General features: G+C 34.7%; 1 protein-coding gene across 13 annotated transcripts in view; it reads right to left on the minus strand.

The window, feature by feature from the left end:
• LOC111054844 (pleckstrin homology domain-containing family G member 5) overlaps nt 1–20,946 on the minus strand; it is a 322,094-nt gene that overhangs the window by 53,147 nt on the left and 248,001 nt on the right. For all 13 annotated transcript variants that reach the window (XR_005570947.1, XR_005570946.1, XM_039424915.1 and 10 more), the window contains 2 exons: nt 11,826–11,968; nt 8,379–8,455 (listed from right to left, as the gene is read on the minus strand). Coding sequence is in view for 11 of the 13 variants with exons in the window: in XM_039424915.1 (XP_039280849.1) it covers nt 8,379–8,455; nt 11,826–11,968 (220 nt within the window). In the remaining 2 variants the exon portion in view is untranslated. The remainder of the gene's footprint in view (nt 1–8,378; nt 8,456–11,825; nt 11,969–20,946) is intronic.

Below are 20,946 nucleotides of genomic sequence, written 5' to 3' on the forward strand. Positions count from 1 at the left end.
CGTACCGCCCTCGTACCACCATCGAACCACAGACGCTCCGCCCACACACTCATCATGAACGTTACGGAAGATGTTAGATCTTCTCGCGTTCCCCGGTCGAACCACTCTTGCTCCCCGGTCGATCATCAATCGTCCATCATCAAGCTGGAGTGACGTTCGGTTGCGGAGCAGAGCGGAAGTCTGTACGCACCTTTAGAAGATCATAGAAATATATTTTTGGGACTGCTTTGTTCTATCAGTGAATATTCTGATGGTAATTTCAAGCTTTTCCATTGATGTATACATTCTATTTTTTCCTACAGGTTTGTAAAGTAGACAGTTCCAGATTTAAATAGTGAATGGAAAAGTGAATGTAACCCTTAGTTACTACAATAATAATAATAATAATAATAATAATATATTTATTACCATCTGGTTCACAACAAACATTGGTCATCGTCACAAGCATACAAAATAATACAAAATAATTAACAACACAAAAGACTACACAGCCAAAACACAATCACATCTAAAACCCACCTATTAAACAAGATCACAAACTAAGTATACACAGCCTAAACATACACAATAGTGACAGATTTATATAAACTGTGAAATTTTATAAAATTCAGGTACCTTGTAAATTCCACCTCTTATTAGGCCTTTCCTAACTCTATCTTTATATTGAGTGGCATCTAGGTCTCTTACCAATGACGGAAGGGCATTATAAAATCTGAGAGATTGGGCCCTGAAACTTCTCAATGATGCGCTGGAAGAGCACCATTCGACACCTATATTACTTGCCCCTCTTGTATTGTATGTATGCCTATCAGAGTTGAGGCTAAATTTATCCAGGTTCTTTTTGACATAACACAGACATTCCAGGACATACATAGAAGGAAGAGTCAGAATTTTATTCTCAATAAACAATGGTCTACAATGACTACGTGGCTCTTCATTGTTTAATATTCTAATGGCTCTCTTCTGTAGCAGGAAAAGTTTACCAGCCAAAGGACTATTTCCCCACAAAATTATACCATAGGCTAGGTGACTGTGGATAATCGCAAAGTAAACTGTTTTCAAGACCTCTATTGTCACACTTCCAGCCAACCTTTTCAACATAAAAAGCCCTCTTAGTACTCTATTATATATATTTCCTATATGGGTATTCCATTTAAGATTAGACTGCAAAAAAACTCCGAGGAACTGGGTAGATTCAATGTTTGAGCTGTTGGCTAGACTGAAACTTATAGTAGTGGTTTTTTTATCATTAATAGCTAACTTATTTTCCTCACTCCAACTGTCAATCAAAAGATTACATTGTTCCAAATTGTACTTTGCATCTGTCTGATTTCCATCGCTAATAATAACTGCCAGGTCATCTGCATATAAAAATATTCTTCTTCCATTGCCTTCCAAGTAAGTAGGTAAGTCATTATATAAATTAAGAACAGTATTGGTCCCAGTATAGATCCCTGAGGTACCCCTCGTTCTACTGATAAGAAATCAGAACTCAGACCACAATGGTAAACTGACTGGAACCTCCCCTCTAGATATGTTTTGAAAAACTTCAATACTTTATGATCAATATTGTAGGCAGAAAGTTTTGTTAATAGTATTTCATGCGAGACCGTATCAAAAGCACATGAATAATCGTACATTCTGGCAACATTGCTCTTTTTGTCCTCAATTCCGTTCATTACAAACTCCATAAACTCAGATATGGCAGATGTTGTGCTCAAATTACCTCTAAACCCAAATTGACTTGAACTAAAAAGTTTATTCTCTTCAAAATACTGTACAAGAGGTTCACTAACTAGGTATTCAAAAGCCTTACCAAAAATTGGAATGATGGTTATGGGTCGAAAGTTTCTGACGTCACCTTTAGAGCCTCCCTTATGTATTGGTAATACTTTACTATATTTTAGGAAAATTACTACAAAGTGTAATATGCACACAACTACTTCAAGTGGTCTCAGAGACCAATTTTTGAAAATTCATAAAATGCTCAATACAAGTTTTCACAATATAATGATTTTGAACCCAAGTATGTATTCACTCTATTCAAATAATTATAAGACTTGGCCTATTCAATTAATTGATTTTTTTATTTAAAAAAATAATAATAACTGAATCATCTTCCAAAGTAAATGATCTAGAATTTTTTTTTTAATTTTATCTTTTGAATTTTTTTTCTACTATGATTTGAAAATGATAAAAATATATGTAAGTATATAAGATATACTTATATACATATAAAATTTATATAGTATATAAAATATATATAAGAAAAAAAGTGGACTTGATTTCTCTTCTATACAACCGTATCTTTTAACTTCAAATTCTGCATAACATTTTCTTGGTTTTACAGAGGAAAAATAATAGGCTTTGATTTTTATAATGATTTATTAATATTGGGAATAATGTTGAATGGAATATCAATTTATCCATTATAAATTTAGATAATTTCAGTTATATTCTTAGATCAAACATTTGAATTCATAATGTTTTAATAGGAAGGAGTCATGAACCCACTGTGGAACTTGTAATATAGCCCAAGATAGCATAACACGATCATAGACATATTTAAAATACCTTGAGATTGCTTATTTGGGACTGCTTTCCGGCATCAGTAAATATAATAATTATGATTGTGATTCCAATCGTTTCTACTGATTTAGCATAAACATTCTAAGATTCTATTCTGTTTAATTTGAGACATAAATTCTTGTTCGCCAGATTGCTTCTGACGACTAAGAAAACCCAGCCACCATATCTCATGCACATTTTTACTATTTTAACAAATAAAATACTATCCTGATTTTCTATCCCCTTAAACAAACTTAATTGAAGTTGTCTTTTTTCCGTTAGGCCTACTCTTGAATATAAATAGAAATCTAAGTACACTTTTTAAACTGTTTAATCACAACATGTTTCGGCTATATGATGCCATTATGAGTAAATGGGTACTCAATCAATCAATCAATCAATCAAAAAATTTCAAAAAGGGTACTTAGATTTCTATTTCCATTTAACTGAAGTTTTATTTTTCCCACTGGTGATGCATACAAAACTTGGGCGTGGGTAATAAGAAGGATGATGTTGGTGATTACTATTATTATTAGTGGACTTACATCTTTGGGAGGGTTCCGAACCAATGGTAAGCGAATTTTCAACTTATAAATGGTACTTCAATCAATCAAATTCTTTATTTACACATTGTTGTACAATAAGTTAATTGTATCAAATAGTGTATCGTCGAAAATAAAATCAAAACATAGAACATAAAACATATATGCCATACAGTAGGCCACTACATCAATAGCGTATCAACTTAGCGTAGACGTCGTCTCAAAAGTGGTCATCCGTCGAACGGGAGTAGCTGGCGTATGTTTCTTTACTCATTTGAGCGATAACTTCAGCGTGACCACGGAGCCAACCGATTCAAATATGTGACATCTAGACTAATTATCATCGATCATGAATAATTAATTTATTTATTAAAATTCCAACGGTACACACTACTTTTACAAATAATAGATTTTTAAAAGAAAAAAATATGAAGTACAGTGATAGAATCTAGAGTTAAGTGACCCTGTATATTCACAAAGTTCTATGTTTAATTATTTATTTATTATTTTTCATCACATTACATCATATATTGGGAATACTCCTATTTGATAGGTGATTTGTCGAATAATTGCATCCTTTGAATTAAGTAAGATTTTAAACAATATTTTTTGTTCTGTTACCGTTTTTTCATGAATACTAAATACATAAATCTGTTTCCACCATCCGTGAAATATCGATTTCATTGTGTAAGGCTCAATGGTTCGGTCATCTACATTGTGTCAATTGTGAAATGTTCAATCCAATTTGGGGGCTTAATGGATTCCTGCCGTTAATGACGTTTTTGTCCGCCTAAAATCGGCAAATAACGATTTCCCCGATGTTTTTGGTGCGCTCACTTTGTGTAACAAGAAATAGCCAATTACATACAGCTATTTGCACGGTTCCATATGAAATCCATAGTTTAAATCTGAATCAAACAGGAGAATGACAATTTCATGTTCCTGCTTTTCAAATAATCAAATCACTCGAGATGATTACAGAAATCCAGATAAAAACTATGGCCCGGTTAAACAACAGTCGGTTAAATTTAAATCGTGATTAATTTCACGAGAACCAATCAGAGAAGCCGTCTTTCATAAACGCCTTCTCTGATTGGTTCTCGTGGAATTAATCACGGTTAAAATTTAACCGGCTGTTGTGCAACCGGCACTAAATTATCAATTATTCACATCATGAGAAATACTGATGAGAATAATTTCTACAATAAGTTTTTAATCTGGAGTTCTACTCATTCACTACATATGTGGAGTTCATTTATAGAATAACGCAAAGAATCAACAGGAAATCCTTGATGAAAATCAAGTTTCAATGGAACACATTCGCGATTTAATTGCTAATTAAACTCATTCAACGTGCAAAACTTCAAAACTAGTTTATTTGCGTGAGCTTTATTCAATTTCTAATTAAATTTTTGTAATCAAGTAGTACCTTCCTCACATTCTAAGCGCTTTTCATCCTTCTATGTTTTCGTTTCTTCTTTGATTTTTTTCTGTAGAAACAGATTCACCCTTTTTTAAACTCTCTATAGTGTTAATGAAATTCATTCAGAATTACAGAAGAGCATTCACTTGTAGTGATTTCATTGTGGCGTAATTGTACGGTTGCTTATTATTGTTCAATATCGGGGACCGAGCTTCGCTCTGGAGCTCAAAAGCATAAAAAATTTATTACAAAAGAAGAAATTATAATAACATTCATACAGAAATGTTCCTTCTAATAACAGTAAATTGAGATTAATTCCCAGAGGAATGCAAAAATTTCCCCCACAAAGGCCCAGTTGCACAAATGCCGGTTAAATTTCAATCCTGATTAACTTCACGTGAACCAAATCAGAGAAGATCATTTTAAAAAGAAGGATCTACTGAAATTAATCAGGATTGGAAACAACCCGGCTTTTTTGCAACCGGCACTAAGTACCTGATTGAATGATTACAAAAGTTCAACAGCTGAGTCATAATTTTGACACAGTCCCACACACATGAGCTCGCTCACTCACTTCCATCACCAACAGACGACGAAATAATAATTATTATCAGATGTTTTTCCAAGGATGAATAATAATTATCCTTTTAATGTCCTTCAGCGAGTTTTCTCAGGGATGAGACCTAGAGCAATCGAATCTTTATATTATAAACCTACTATGTTCTGAATTTCGAGAGAATCGTTGGAGCCGTTTTCGAGATCCGGTGAAATACAAACATATAAACATCTAAACATATAAACAGAGGTTGCTCGTTTAATAGTATATTACTATACGTTGTATCCCTACCTCTGTATGCCTTCTCTGCTGTACATGTCCCTCCCAAGTAAGAAGTTATTTTGTACGGAGTATAATCAATTCCAGTCGAATCTAATCAATTTCAGCCTTTGACATCGCCTAACGAATGGTTCTGAGTAGCCGGGACCGGAGAATAACGTGTAAATCCGAAGCCCCTACTATAAAAGTTATAGCATAGAGAAACAATATCGTGAGTAGATATCCCATGGTATAGGGCGTTTATGTCGCAACTTTTACTGTTATCTCAAGCTGACTACTGTAGATTATTGTCGATTTTTACTGTTCTGACCGGGTAAGAGTGTATGGACGGTACAAAATAGTGTATGAACGGTACAAAATAGTGTATGAACGGTACAAAATAGTGTATGAACGGCACAGCGTCATAAAGCTTCACGGGAAAGAACTATGTGGACTATCGGCTTGAGATAACCGTAAAAGTTGCGACATAAAGGCCCTATACCATGGGATATCTACTCACGCTATTGTTTCTCTATGGATATAGCTTTATATGAAAATTTGATTGATATGAATGGAAATGTGATATATTTTCGCTTCAACTAATTATTTCTTTATTATTATTTTCTTTCCCTACTCTATTTCAATTTTTTATTGTATGATGCATGTATTCTCTTTTACAAGTTATAGCTTTATCAATTGACTGTATTCATTTCATTTTATTGATATGGATGGGATATATTATTGATTTGACTAATGATTTCTTTCCCTATTCTATTTAAAATTTCTATTGTATAGGCATGATACATTAATTTCCTCTCAGTATAACTCTGTTGACATGCTCTAGACGCGACAAATAAACGTTTCATGATAATAACAGTCATAATGATCTAATAAAATCGAGTTCGCCGTGAAAGAAACTTCGATCGGATGGTTTTTAGGATTCGAAATTCAAATCAGGTACGCGAGAATATTGTGATTTATGGGGGCGACAGCCCAGCCCCACTCCAGCCTCGACACTTTCTACCTTTAAGAAAGTGAAAAACGACTTGACAAGGTACAGAGTGTGTTCCAGCCAGACCGGCAATGAGTAATGAAGTCAGTGGGGAGTGGAAGCTATTTAAAACGATATTAGTTGACTGGGAAACGAGACATTAATGTTGGTGTAGAAGAGTGCAAGAGTGATGACGAGAAGTAAGGTGAAGAGAGAGAAGAAGTCCAAATTAATTGATCAATTTCTTCTCGTGGAATATGATAACAAACTACGAGAATAATGGTCTCTAAAAAACTTTCTTATAACTAGTAACTTCAAGTTAGGATGTCTTGTATTTCTACACCCAACATTTCCATGCACTAAAAAGTCGCTAAACTTGCTGTTCATGAACAGAATAAATTTATTTTACTTGTCCACTCTTGAGAAATATTTATATCTTCATTGAAATAGTCTCCTTGAAGTGTTAAGCTTTGGAAGCGCATGAATACCACGTTTTAGGAATTCTTTTGGTTGTGCCTGTAGCCACTCGTACACCACGGTTTTCACTTCTTCATCACTTTGGAAATGCTTGCCTTCCATTGCATCTCTAAGCTTTCCGAACACATGAAAGTCATCGGGGGCGAGAACTATAGAATAAGGTGGATGAATGAGGCATTCAAATTTTATATTCTGGCCAGTTTCAACCGAGAGACGGCCTTTATGTGGTCGGGCGTTGTCAGGCTGTAACAACACACCTGAAGTGAGAAGTCCTCGCTGTTTACTCCTGATTGCTGGCCTGAAGTTAATTTTTATGAGATTTGAATAAGAATTCATGTTTACTGTCATCCCCCTGTCAATGTAATGCTCCAAATTTACTACGTTAACATCGCATAGGGGAGTCAGCAAGAGTTCTCCTGCTGATCGTTGAGTTCGGAATTTTATTGATTTTGGCGATGAGCTATGGCGCCATTCCTTTATTTGTTTCTGGTAGATAGTGATGTTTGTTCCTGGACTAACATGAATCACCATATTGTACTGTCATCCTGCGATGAATTTCCATTGATTTGACACCTTCACTGCTCAAGAAACGAATGACTGATCGCTAATCTAACGCGGTGCATATTGATAATGGTTCGGCCTTATTGTAATTAAAGTCACTGCTAGTGGCGTGTAGCATGGTCACTGATGCACCTGGTAGTCATTGTGTGAGCTTCAACGAACATCCCTGCCAACTACCGGTTCAATCCTACAACTTCTCGGAACTTTACAACACTTTTAAGGTTTTCATTTGATTCACCCTCGTATTTCAATTGGATGTATTCATTTTATTTGATTGATAAGGATGGAATATACATTGAATATATTATTGATTTGATTGATGATTTCATTCCCCATTCAATTTTACATTTTTATTGTATAGGCATGATACATTAATTTCCTCTCAGTATAACTCTGTTGACATGCTCTAGACGCGACAAATAAACGTTTCATAATAATAACGGTCATAATGATCTAATAAATCGAGTTCGCCGTTAAAGAAACTTCGATCGGATGGTTTTTAAGATTCGAAATTCAAATCAGGTACGCGAGAATATTGTGATTTATGGGGGCGACAGCCCAGCCCCACTCCAGCCTCGACACTATCTACCTTAAAGAAAGTGAAAAACGACTTGACAAGGTACAGGGTGGGTCCCAGCCGAACCGGCAATGAGTAATGAAGTCAGTGGGGAGTGGAAGCTATTTAAAACGATATTAGTTGACTGGGAAACGAGACATTAATGTTGGTGTAGAAGAGTGCAAGAGTGATGACGGGAAGTAAGGTGAAGAGAGAGAAGAGGTCCAAATTAATTGATCAATTTCTTCTCGTGGAATATGAGAACAAACTACGAGAATAATGGTCTCTAAAAAACTTTCTTACAACTCCAAGTTATGATGTCTTGTATTTCTACACCCAACATTTCCATGCACTAAAAACTCGCTAAGCTTGCTGTTCATGAACAGAATAAATTTATTTTAGTTGTCCACTCTTGAGAAATATTTATGAGGTGTGAATGCGCTTACCCCCTGATGTTTCCCTAGACTGAGCTGTCCTGACTTTGATATTGTTGAGGTTTTGCTGTCTTTCCTCTCTTCTTTACCTATGCAAAAAGAAAAGGAAAAGTCAAATAAGTAACACATCAAATATAACATGATAACGGTACTTAATTTATTAGGTAATAATTAATCGCACCTCGGGAGGAAGACTGTTACAACTCAAAAAGTCGTTTATTCAGGAGAGCAGTTTTAAAGTTTTCATATGTATTCAAACTTAATTTTCTGCTCTTAGAATTACTCAATTTCTCTGATTCCAACTGTTTTAGTTTACTTATTACTTGTTAAAAGTGGCCTGTATTAATGTTTTTATTCATAATATGGCTGAATTGGAATGGAAGACTGTTCTAATCGCAATGGCACAGTCTTCCTGTAAATGATTGCATCGGTTTTCAAAATAGGAATACTGAAAAATTTCGTGATATATAGAATAATTGGAAAGAGCTTTGACTTGGAACAGTCTTCCACCGAATAAAGTGCATAGAAACCAACTAAAATACACCCTTAGCTCATAATTGACAATTTTTGAGTTAAAACAGTCTTCCTCCCAAGGTCCCATATCGAGTGACGTGGCTGGCTCAGGTCTGGTGTCAGAGTTTTCAGGTCGCAACTGATCAATTTCAGGGCCTCTGACATGACCTAACGACTGCTTTTTAGGCAGCCGGGATCGACAATTAACGTGTCCATCAGAAACACAGGTATTAAAAGCAACATAAATGGTTCTTTCAATACGTTTAATCTTAGGGATTTTCATAATATTCATATTTTCAAGATTTATGTATTAGGTATAAACTTCTGACAAAAATTTCATTCATATAATTTTTTTTATAAAAATTAGGATTCTATAAAACTACGGTATGTGCATTTAGCACGAGTCAAGATTGCCCCAATGAAAAAATTGGGATTATTATTCTATTATTCGCTGATATAAGATCCACACACTCACTTGTAACTGATAACTTATTTAATATAGGCTATTAGTAGTTGTTCATAGATGGTTTTGTTTGAATAAATTATTATCATTATTATTGATTGAAAATCCAAATTAAAGGCTGTAATTCGTTTAATAATAATAATAATAATTAATTCATTAGCATTTGAATAATTGCAATATCTCCATAATTTTCATCTGTGGGTTTTGTTTGACTTTGAATAAGATGTATTGGAGAAATTTGAAATTGATACACATTCAATTCTTCAAACAAATGATATTGTGCACGAACAAATCAAAATTCTCATCACATACTCTTTTCGTCATGATTATTCCAATTCAAGTCGTCTTATAACCAGAATCTCTTCTACCGTAAAACATGACTATTATGGTGATAGAGTCAAAGCATGTATAATCTCAGTGGGCAGACATTTTGAGCATATTATTGAATACTCTTTAATAACTAAGATATGAGTAATAAAATATTATATTTCTTCTGTAAATGACAACTATAGATTTCTATTACAACTGAATTTAATGAAACTGGGGCTGATGATGCTCCTCCTCAGGAGTGAAATGCATACCTCAATTCGCCAAAAAAGTAAGTACTTTTCAAATATTTAAAAATGTAACACAGTGTCAGAACTAGAAAAAAGATACTGAATTTACGTTTTTCAATTACAGTTTTAATGTAAAATCACTTTGTATAAGTATGAAGTACGCCTACTATAAACTACACGATTCCCACATATCAGTATTAGTGAACGTGTTCAATTCAGTGAAAATATAATTCCCATAGCACACTTCTTTTATGTATCGTATCTTTTCACGACATGCAGCCCATTATTTTAAGTAAACAAGAAAATTTGTTCACTAACTTACTAGAGTACTTTCGAACGGCTAGCGTTCATTTCCAACAGTGACTGCTTATTCACTTAAAATAATTCATTTTTAATACTTAAATTACGACATAGCAGTCTGATTTTTATGATTGAAAGCAATGAGTGTTGAAAGAGGGCCTAGCTTCCGAAAACGCTCAACAAACGTGAATAGAGGCTAATAGCACAGAATACAGCATATAGAAGTATAGACGTTTAGAAGCATTATAGAAGTTTTCTCTGCTAATAGCTTTCAATCATAAACATCAGACCGCTATGAAGTAATTCAAGTGTTTAAGCAACTCCTCCATGCGTACAGGGAAGCTTCCCTTGCATGCGAGTAATTATTGTGAAAGGGATGTATACTATCATAAAATGTATATAATAATCATAAGTTTATCAAATTTTATTATATTAGCTTAGACTCTAGATTATTAATTATCCTTCTTTTTTATACAATGTTTTTCGACAATAAAACGTTATTATTATTATTAAAGGTATTATTATTATTCAAAAGTGATTATTAACAAGCAGTTCGTAATTGAAAGAAACATTGAAGAGTTGAAATAATTGACTACATGCCGTGTAGAATAAATCAATGAGTATGTTAATACATCGCATCTCGAAATGGATCGAGAAACCATCATCTTTATTTATTTATTTATTCACAATTATCACAAAAACGTCAACATTTGAGTTTCACTCAAATGACAGGTGACATGTCAGTATAATCTAATATAATATAATAAAATATATAGTATAATTATTCCTATAGCTATCCTATAACTAAATATTGTAGATAAGAATCATCTATTTACAAAGTCAAAAAATCTACTCTCTAATTAAATCTATATATCAATGTGTACTAACGTATTAGATATTAGTAGATAGTCTAGATTGATAAAATTAATCAGAAAAATTTGTCGTTATTCAAATCAATTAAAATTGAAATTAGGTAGCACTGTAAATAGTTTTCTCAACTAATACCTTCCTAACTGTTTTTTCGAATAGTTGCACTGACTATCTTTCTTATTTCTGCTGGGAGTTTATTAAAATATCTCATCCCAGAATAAAAGGGAGTTCTCTCAAATGCTGTGTGGCGATGAATTGGGAAGGCAATTATGTTTCTATTATGAGTGTTGTATTCGTGGTTGTCATTACAACTTTTTATAATTCATTTTTACATTAACTAATAATTGATTTATATAAATGGCTGGAAGTGTTAGAATCTTAAGTTGTTTAAAGTGTGCTCTACAAGAATCTCTAGCTCTGTTGTTTATTCCCATAAGTTCGAATGGGACCTTTCAAAATCGCTCGGGTGAACTGAGTGGGAGTAGTCCAACTCTATTATACTCCTCAGTAGGAGTACTACTCCTATTATAAAACTCAAGGAAATGATACCGGACATTTACACTGAAACCGATTTGTGAGAATCCAGCTCAACTATAAATACAGTATATACATACCCAACTACAACTATAAACATAGCCTACCTTATAGGCTATAAGTAAATGTGGGATGTTGGGCATAAAAGCTTCCGCGTAGTAATGCAAGTTGAGATAGGAATGGAAGGGTAAGATGGTTTTTAATTAGCGATAGTGCACCTACTTTTGATAACGATGTGCTTGCCGCCAAGCCAGGAGGTCTCGGTGGTGAGGGGTGGCAGAGGGGGGTTCTTGCACGACTCCAGGTAAACGTTCACGTCCTCCAATTCGACGCCCCGTCGCCGACACACCGAGCTCAGGGCTGCCCTGTAAAATCATTGGAAAATATTATCAAACATTATTAATGAATGATTAAAAGTTTAAAACATAGATCGATAATTAAGAATCTGTAAAGCTGCGTACAGACTTGAGCGCCACGAACATGCGCATTTCACTTTTCATCAGCTGATTATATATGTATTTGTACAGAAACAGTAAGATTTATTTATTAGGTTAGCACAAACATTACAATAATCGGAAAAGAAAAAACAGGCTATTGCCCAAAACTTCTTCAATTTCCTAATTTATTTTCAAATTGTCCAAATATTATACATAGGTTATGTTCATTTCAATTTCTACCCCAAATCATATAATTTTTAATAATATTCTACTTCTTTTGAAAATGAAATTTTAATAATCATTAATAATTCTACCCCAAGATACCGATATAATGAGTAGCATCAGCTAATGAGAAGTGAAATGCGTGTGTTCATGGTGCTCAAGTATGTACGCACCTGTACACAAATCAACCACCTCACTTCAACCAATACCTTCTATTACTTAGTTATAGTATGCTTCAACACATTCCCCACCAACAGATTCATTCACTCAAATTACACAGATTCTACAACGAGAACAGTTGAAGATGTTTGGGAAAGTTGAAAACGGAAACTTGTGATTTCCTGGAGCAAACACTGGCTGAAGTTTATAGATATCCCAAATTGGACCTGCTGGAAGTAAATGGTCGAACTTTCGGAGATTCTGCTGGTTCTACTTCAATTGAAAACTTATCAAAGAAGGAAGCACTATTTCTAACTGACTGGATGTGAGTATTTAGATTATCTAAGAATGTGATCACGTCAATGTGCAACTGCATGAGCCGTAAATCAAAATCTAAAGAGAGCCATTGAAATACATTGTGATTACATAGATACATTGTGATACATAGATTGTGATTACATAGATACATTGTGATACATTCAGATTTTGTTTCTCATCTGCGCGCTTGGTCATACATGACCATGCGTGCACTTGCACATAATATATACGCATTCAATGTGATCATACCCTATCGAATTAATGTAAAATTGCGCTCTTTTCACATCTATGATGAGATTTAAGTTATATTGTTAGTTAGGACGGCATGGTTGCCAATTCTATTTCTCACCGCCTTCCATAGTAAGCGTAGATATCTTTGATTCATCCTGGCATATCTATATCTATTATATATAAAAGCGAAATGGCACTCACTCACTGACTGACTGACTGACTCACTCACTCACTCGCAGAACTAAAAATCTACCGGACCAAAAACGTTCAAATTTGGTAGGCATGTTCAGTTGGCCATTTAGAGGCTCACTAAGAAATCTTTTGGCGATATTTTAACTCTAAGGGTGTTTTTTAAGGGTTTAAAGTTCTTTTAGCATGTATATTCTTCTTATTCCAATATCTTAAAATTATAATTGAAATGTCCATACCATATGTTAATATAGAACTATAATCTAGAGAGAGTACCATTTCGAAACAGTTGTTCTGGTAACTAAATTAAAAATTTTGTCAGGTTGGCATTAAGTTGAGTTGACTTTGTTAGGATGGCACCAAGTTGAAGATTGAAATGCATTTAACCAGGACCTCCTAAATACCAATTTATCCAGTTAGCCAAAATTAGCGTTTTCTCAGCTTTTCTGCGTTTCCTCACCTTTTTCAATAATTGATGGAAATATATTAAAAAAAATTCAGTACACAGGTTTAGCTGAGGTGGAAGAATTTTGTTCGCCAAAGATACGCCGATATAGTAACAGGTGTTTTTCGAGATCAAATTGACATAATACGTTCAAATTCGGTACAGAGGTTACGCTGAGGTCTACATGCAGGCGAGCGAAGCGAGCCCGCTGACCTCATTTTTGGACGATCCAGTCGGGGGTCCAGGGGGCGGAGCCCCCTGGCTAGACGCATATGACGAGCGAAGCGAGCCCGCTGATCTCACTTTTGGACGATCCAGTCGGGGGTCCAGGGGGCGGGGCCCCCTGGCTAGACGCATATGGCGAGCGAAGCGAGCCCGCTGATCTCACTTTTGGACGATCCAGTCCTGGCTAGACGGATATGGCGAGCGAAGCGAGCCTGACAGCCAACCTCATATTATTGTTTACTCTTGTTTACAAATGATGAATATTCTATCTATATATTTATATATATTTCATTCGTCAAGAAATTAGCTTTTTATTGTTCCATGATTTAAAAAAAATCTTCATAATCAAAATTTGAATACACTTTAATTTGAGATGAAATATTTTGGTAGTTCTTCATATTTCTTCATAGCATACAAAAAAATTGGCAACAGTGCAGAGCTGGAAAATGTTAGAGCTATTTGCATTGTCTAGACAGACAAAGGTAGGGAACCAAAGTTAATCGGATGCTGACTTTATAAACGTGAATCACTCTATAGGTATCATTTATGCAACAAAGACTACGAGACTGTTCCGAACCAATAATCAGATCACATTTTTGTTCCTCTGGAAGGGTTGTTTAATGATGGACAAAAATGTTGCAGCTTGTACTCAAGTAGATTATAGTAGTAGGTTAAAGTAGCTGCACTTTGATGATCTCTGTGCCTTCTAAAATAGAGTCTTTTGTTTGGATCAGTCCTAATGCGTTCTACGTGACTTTCACAGTCAAGGCATAAAGAGGAATGAAAGGAAAAATTGCTGGAAAAGCAGATGTTTTGGAAAGTTGTGTGCTCTCTGTTGGAACAAAGTTGAGGCGGATAAGGCGGGTTCACCGCCAAATTTAGCTTCAGACTTCATCCCCTGTACAAATGTTTACTCTACTTCTTTACCATCAAACGTCTCCTATTTTTTCCCACTCTTTTACTATTCTCTTAGAGAATCAAGTTGAAAAGGAGTACTACAACTGTAGTCGGCGAATCTGTCAAAAATAGACAGTAGTTTCAGGTTTATTTATTTATTATTATTTAACATATTTATCGCCCATAAAAACAAATACAAAATAAAAAACTTACAAAAGAAATATTCTAGATTATAATATTATGCTATTTCACAAATAAATTAAAATTACATGGCACCACCCAGCAAGGGCAAAACCCTGACCGCTGAGTGAGAGTATCAGCTGTTTAGACAATATAAAAATTTATTTACTGATAATCAAAGCTACAAAAATCGAAGTTAACAATAAATTACTAGTAATTATAATATTTGACTGATGTCGAAGAAAAATTTTTGTATCACCCACTTATTTATCTGTTCCATCCTCTGTCTACCCCTTTTAGAAAGATATTCTGACAATGCATTTGGCATGATATTTATTATTTTTGAGCTAAGATACCCAAATTTTCTTCGCACTATTATTATTTCAATAGAATGAATGACAGGGTTTAATAGCTCTCATTGCTCATCAAACATGAATGAAATCACTAACAATGAGAAGGTTAAAATTACTGTTTTGGAAAAATCAATGAATGAGCAATTCTCTTGGTGTATGAAAAAATCACGAATCATTCATCCATGAAATTCAGTAATGAATTTGAATTCTGTAATCTATAAACTAGTGATGTTTTACATAGATAGGTAAGAGAGTCTAACACTCATGATTTCAAATAGCTCTGAAATCGTTATGCCGGGATGATGAGTGAATTTTTCTTTGCCACGGAAATATGTTGACATCTTAAGGTGCGTACAGACTTTCGCTCTGCTCCGCAACCGAACGTCACTCGAGCAGATCGATTGATGATCGACCGGGGAGCAAGAGTGGATCGACCGGGGAGCGCGAGAAGAGCTAACATCTTCCGTAACGTTCATGATCGGTGCGACTGTAGAGCGGGGGCGGAGCGACTGCGGTGCGATGAAGGAACGAGGGCGGTAACGATGAAGGAGCGTGCTCGGTGCGGGTTGGAGGCGCGTATATGTGTACGCAGCCTAAGATAACAAAATAGATGGATTTTCATTGGAAGAAAAACATTTTGAGGGGATTCTACCCCAATTAACTTGATATACTACCATGTATCTGCATCATATTTCCTTATAAATCCAGAGAAAGTGCATGCGAAAGGAACATAGCAGTAATTATTGCGTGATAAACAACACGCAATAGAATTTTCTTGCAAGGTTTGTGCAAATGGAATACTAGACATATTAGACTAGCTCGGAAAAAAAATTTGAAGTGTTGGTAGAGGATCATAACATGTCTTTCGTTTTCCATGCAATTCAACTGGATTGTTTGCATTCTTTACGGGTAACGCATGCTTGGAATCGTTTTTCAACTCTGCATACAATTTTAATGAGATGACGTAATGACCAATAAATTTCTTATCAAATATTCAGAGCTGAGGTTTGTGCAATTTTTATAAAGTATGACAGTATTTCTTCCAAACTATCAACGTGAGAAAATGAAGCTCCATTAATTTATCTGAGAAAGATACTTACATAAACCTATATAGGCTTGCTTGAGGGTTTGAGAATTATGAGTATTATGCTGCATACAGACTTGAACGGCACGAAAACGCTCATTTCACTTTTCATCAGCTGATTATATCTGTATTAGTACAGAAACAGTAAGGTACAGATATAATAAGTGTAATATCAGCTGATGAAGGATGAAATACGCGTGTTCGTAGCGCTGAAGTCTGTACGCAGCTTTAGATGAGTTCCGAACCACCAGGAAGCGATTATAAAGCTTATAAACGATGAACTGACCAAGGGAGTATTGAGGTTATCTTTGGAAAACCATGATCGATTAAGAGGTTACACGGCATGTGGAGTATTAATATCTCTCAACAATCAATAGAAACTCTAGAGAATCGTTTAAACTAAAATTTCGCTGTTCTAATTTTTGTATGACCACCGTCTTTCATATCATATTTAATTATCATATGAAGTTTTCATATTAATTTCGATATCAACATTCTTTCGTATGAAGCTTCTATGACTTGCATTGATAACCTCATGAGCAGAAATAATTCTATAACAGGGAATCTGATTGATTGAGCTAACTTTGAACAGTTTCCTGACAAAACCTTGAATTGGAAAGCGATGAAACCATGCTTAGCAACCAGGATGATAAGTTAATTAAATGTGCAGTTGTTTCGAGCTGTAATCTAATACGAATTAACAGCCGGAAGAGAGCAAGAGCGCTACCGGTCTCTCAGATGCAATTATGATTGGATCGCTCTTTCTCACTCACTTCAGAACATTGCCTCATGCTCCATCTCTATTCCTCTCTCCACCAAAACCATTCCCTAGAAGCCGGCGTATTTCAATCCCTTAAACGTTTTCCACTTAACAGAAAGGGTACATCCGCAAAACCACCACTACTAATACAAATGGCCAACAATTTGTTTCTTGATGTAACTGTGGTTTCTATATAAATTAGACTCTCTCAGAGAAAACAGTAGGTGGCTGGTGATGCACAAAAAATTATCTGGAGGAAGATGATTTGTTTTCGACTGTACAGTATAACTTATTCTTCTCCAGCTTTATTTTGCAACTTATTCTGAAATACACAAAGAAGTGTTAAAGTGATTTCTTATGTCCGAAGCAGGGGAATATGTGAATCGAAGAGATACTTTGCCTGAAAAAGGTCAGGAGAGATGTCAAACTTTCCCACAAAACGGTAGATTTCCGTAGAGCTTTAATAATTGTGGATGAAAAATAGGAGTTTATTCATTCTCTACTACTTATTTGTTAAATGCTTCGCATTAGCGTGAATATATTATATATCATGTGTATCGATTGAAACTTGAGGATTTCATTTGAACGATGGGGCATATGTAGAAGATGTGCAGGAGTAGAAAATAGAAGATTTTCTATTTCAAGCAGCTTGATTGAAAGTATTTTATATCCTGTTAAGATACCTAACAATATACGATTGATAGATGAATGCTATGAACAGATGGATAAAAACATTGAAACAATGGATAAATCATTGAAAGATGGATGAAAACAGAGAATTATTTGTTTGGTTCCAAGCTTGACTAGATATTGCAATAACTGAAAAAAAGCTCATTCCAACAACAAAAATTTAAAGATGGAGAATTTATCATTGGACCATTTCAGATGTATCCATATCGATTCTGGAAAGGTTGAGTGGAGAACTTAGAGAATATAGAATCCTCACAAGATTGAGGATAATCTTGTTATCTTTTGAGGATTACCTTCTAGCTTGGTTATTTTTCCTATTCGTATAGTTGAATTGAATATTTTCTGGTTCGAATCCATTCAGCATCCTTTGTGCTGGATAATCTATTCTCAATAAAGAACATTTTTAATAAAATTTACACTATGAACAGATATATTGTGGAATTTCTCCATAATTATTAAGGTATTTCTTCATATTTCACCTTAATAGAAACATTTTTGTTTAGTTTCTTTCTTTAAATATTGTGAAATAAGCTGAGAGATAGAATATCGTGTGTTATTTTTTTGCTTCATGTATTTATGTTGTTATTGAAATCACAATATTGAGCTATGTAGAGGTATACCCGTGCTCATCATTTATCATTATTACGAACTAGCAGGTAACCCGTGCTCCACAAGGGTCTAATTAAAAGAACTTGAAAAACTGAAAACTTGACGTGCTGAATTCTTCAAGAATTCAAAATAGGCCTATAACCACCCTCGGTAAATTACGAATCTATAATATGCAAAATTTCAAGTTAATCAGTCCAGTAGTTCAGACGTGATGATGCGTCATTAATGAATTTCCTATCCTGTACGTGTATGAGCCGATTCTTTCCTTATATTATAGATTATTACTAGCAGGTAGCCCGTGCTCCGCAAGGGTCTATTTAAAAACTTGACGTACTGAAATCTTGAAGCATTTAAAATAGGCCTATAACCACCCTCTATGAATTGAGAATCTATATTCAAAATTCCAAGTTAATCAGTCCAGTAGTTAAGACGTGATGATGCGTCATTAATGAATTTCCTATCCCGTACGTGTATTAGCCAATTCTTTCCTTTATTATATTATATATTAGTACTGTGAATACAGTACAGCAATCACAGATTCTCTCTATGAATTTGAAAAATGTGTTCAATCAAGAATTCAATTTCGAGTACATCCAAAAGGAAAATACGACTCTGAAATTTAAAAAAATGGAGATTCCGCTTCCGAAGCTCGAACATATACAGCAGGGATTTGGAGCAGTAAGGATGAGTACACGGAAAACCTTTTCTATGTAAAATAAACATTGGAGGCGCAGAAAATGTGGAAGCAATTCACACATTATAATGCTGGCAGCAAATGCGTCACAGTCTGCCGCGATAAGACGCTTATCGACACAGCGAGTATTGCCTGTGCCAGGGCCAGGACCAGGCGCTGGACGGCACAAACCATTACATTTCTCTGTTTACTTCCGTCGTCAAGGCAACAACACCTAGGGCCAACTTCCTTCCTTCCCTTATCTGTGACATCATTATTGTCTCCTGATTTTCAAATTAACTTTTTACAACCAGAGACGAAGAAATAATTTACAGATTTAATGATAAGTTATTTTCGAGGGGAAGTTCTTTCTTATTCGCAGAAAAACGAGTGGACCTGAAGATGAACAGATTCATTTATTTGAATGGAAAATATTTTTGTACAACACTCTTCCGCAGGAAAATGAAACAATGACAGCGACACTGCAATGAAAATCGTGATATAAATAGAGTGACATATTGATAACATCACTATATTGTGAAGACTTGTATCATTGTACAAAATCGTGAAAAGTATGATTTAAGTACAAAGTTATTTTGTGATTTCACTTCTCTTTTTAGAGACTACTGATTATTAGAACACGATAAAAACTTATCTAGTATCGTTACCCTTTATTTAAAACACAACTAGTTTCAACTATTAATATATCTGACATTATTTATTTACACTTGAAAATGGCTCTTGAAGAGTTGTAACTAGTTGTGTTGCAATAAAATAAAGGGTGCTTGATAACTCTTTATTGTGTTTTATTATGTAACTAGCAGGTAACCCGTGCTCCGCAAGGGTCTATTTTAAAACTTGACACACTGAAAACTTGAGCGAGTGGAATCTTGAAGAGTTTGAAATAGACCTAGATCCATCCTCGATAAATTAAGAATCTATATGCAAAATTTCAGATTAATCAGTCCAGTAGTTCAGACGTGATGATGCGTAAAACATAATTTCCCTATTCCGTACGTGTATGAACCAGTTCTTTCCTTTATTATAGTATAGATAAGTTCTTAAACTTGGTGCTAAATGTGAAAAGTCACTAAATAAAGTCACTGAAGTCACTAAATAATGTGCTAAACTGTCACTAACAAAGTGACAGAACTCAAATCTTGTTTAGAAACCTTCCTCAACTTAATTCCAACCTGAAAAATAAGACTGGTTATTAATCTAGTTGCTCATTTTAACCATCTTTTTCAAAGAGGTAGTCTCTGTAAATTAAAGTTCTATATTAGCATATGGACATGTTATGTATTCATGTCCCATGAATGAAATTTGAACATTAATTATTCTGAAAAATCTAGAAGGAAAATTGAAATTTGGGCTTCGAGGTGCACGAGATTGATATTTCTAGAATCTATGTGCAAAATTTGGAGATATGAATCATTCCCGTTTTTCCGGTATGCAATCCACAAGTTGACATGTTTTGATGCGAACAAACACAACCCTACTCTCTCTTATTATATATATATAAACCAGCATTTCCAAAAAAATTCTATAAGCGGAACCAAATTTGGAAGAAGATCCCTTACAACTGAAGTGTTGTCCTGTTGTCATCAATCATTAATGACCCCAACAATGATGATATGAGTTGTTCATGTCCTGTGTTAGAGAGGGTAACTGAAACAAAGTATTTAGGTGTCACTTTGGACCCAAATCTAAGATGGAATAAGCATATTATAGATAAGATGTGTAGCAGGATGAAATTCATGATTCATAAATTCTATAAATTGAGCTTACTAAAAGAGAAATCTTTAAGTAAAATGGTCTATCTTGCATACGCCCAATCAGTTTTTCAGTATGGAATTAGGGTCTGGGATGGT

The sequence above is a fragment of the Nilaparvata lugens genome, chromosome 3 (genome assembly GCF_014356525.2).
Source record: "Nilaparvata lugens isolate BPH chromosome 3, ASM1435652v1, whole genome shotgun sequence".
Taxonomy (NCBI): domain Eukaryota; kingdom Metazoa; phylum Arthropoda; class Insecta; order Hemiptera; family Delphacidae; genus Nilaparvata; species Nilaparvata lugens.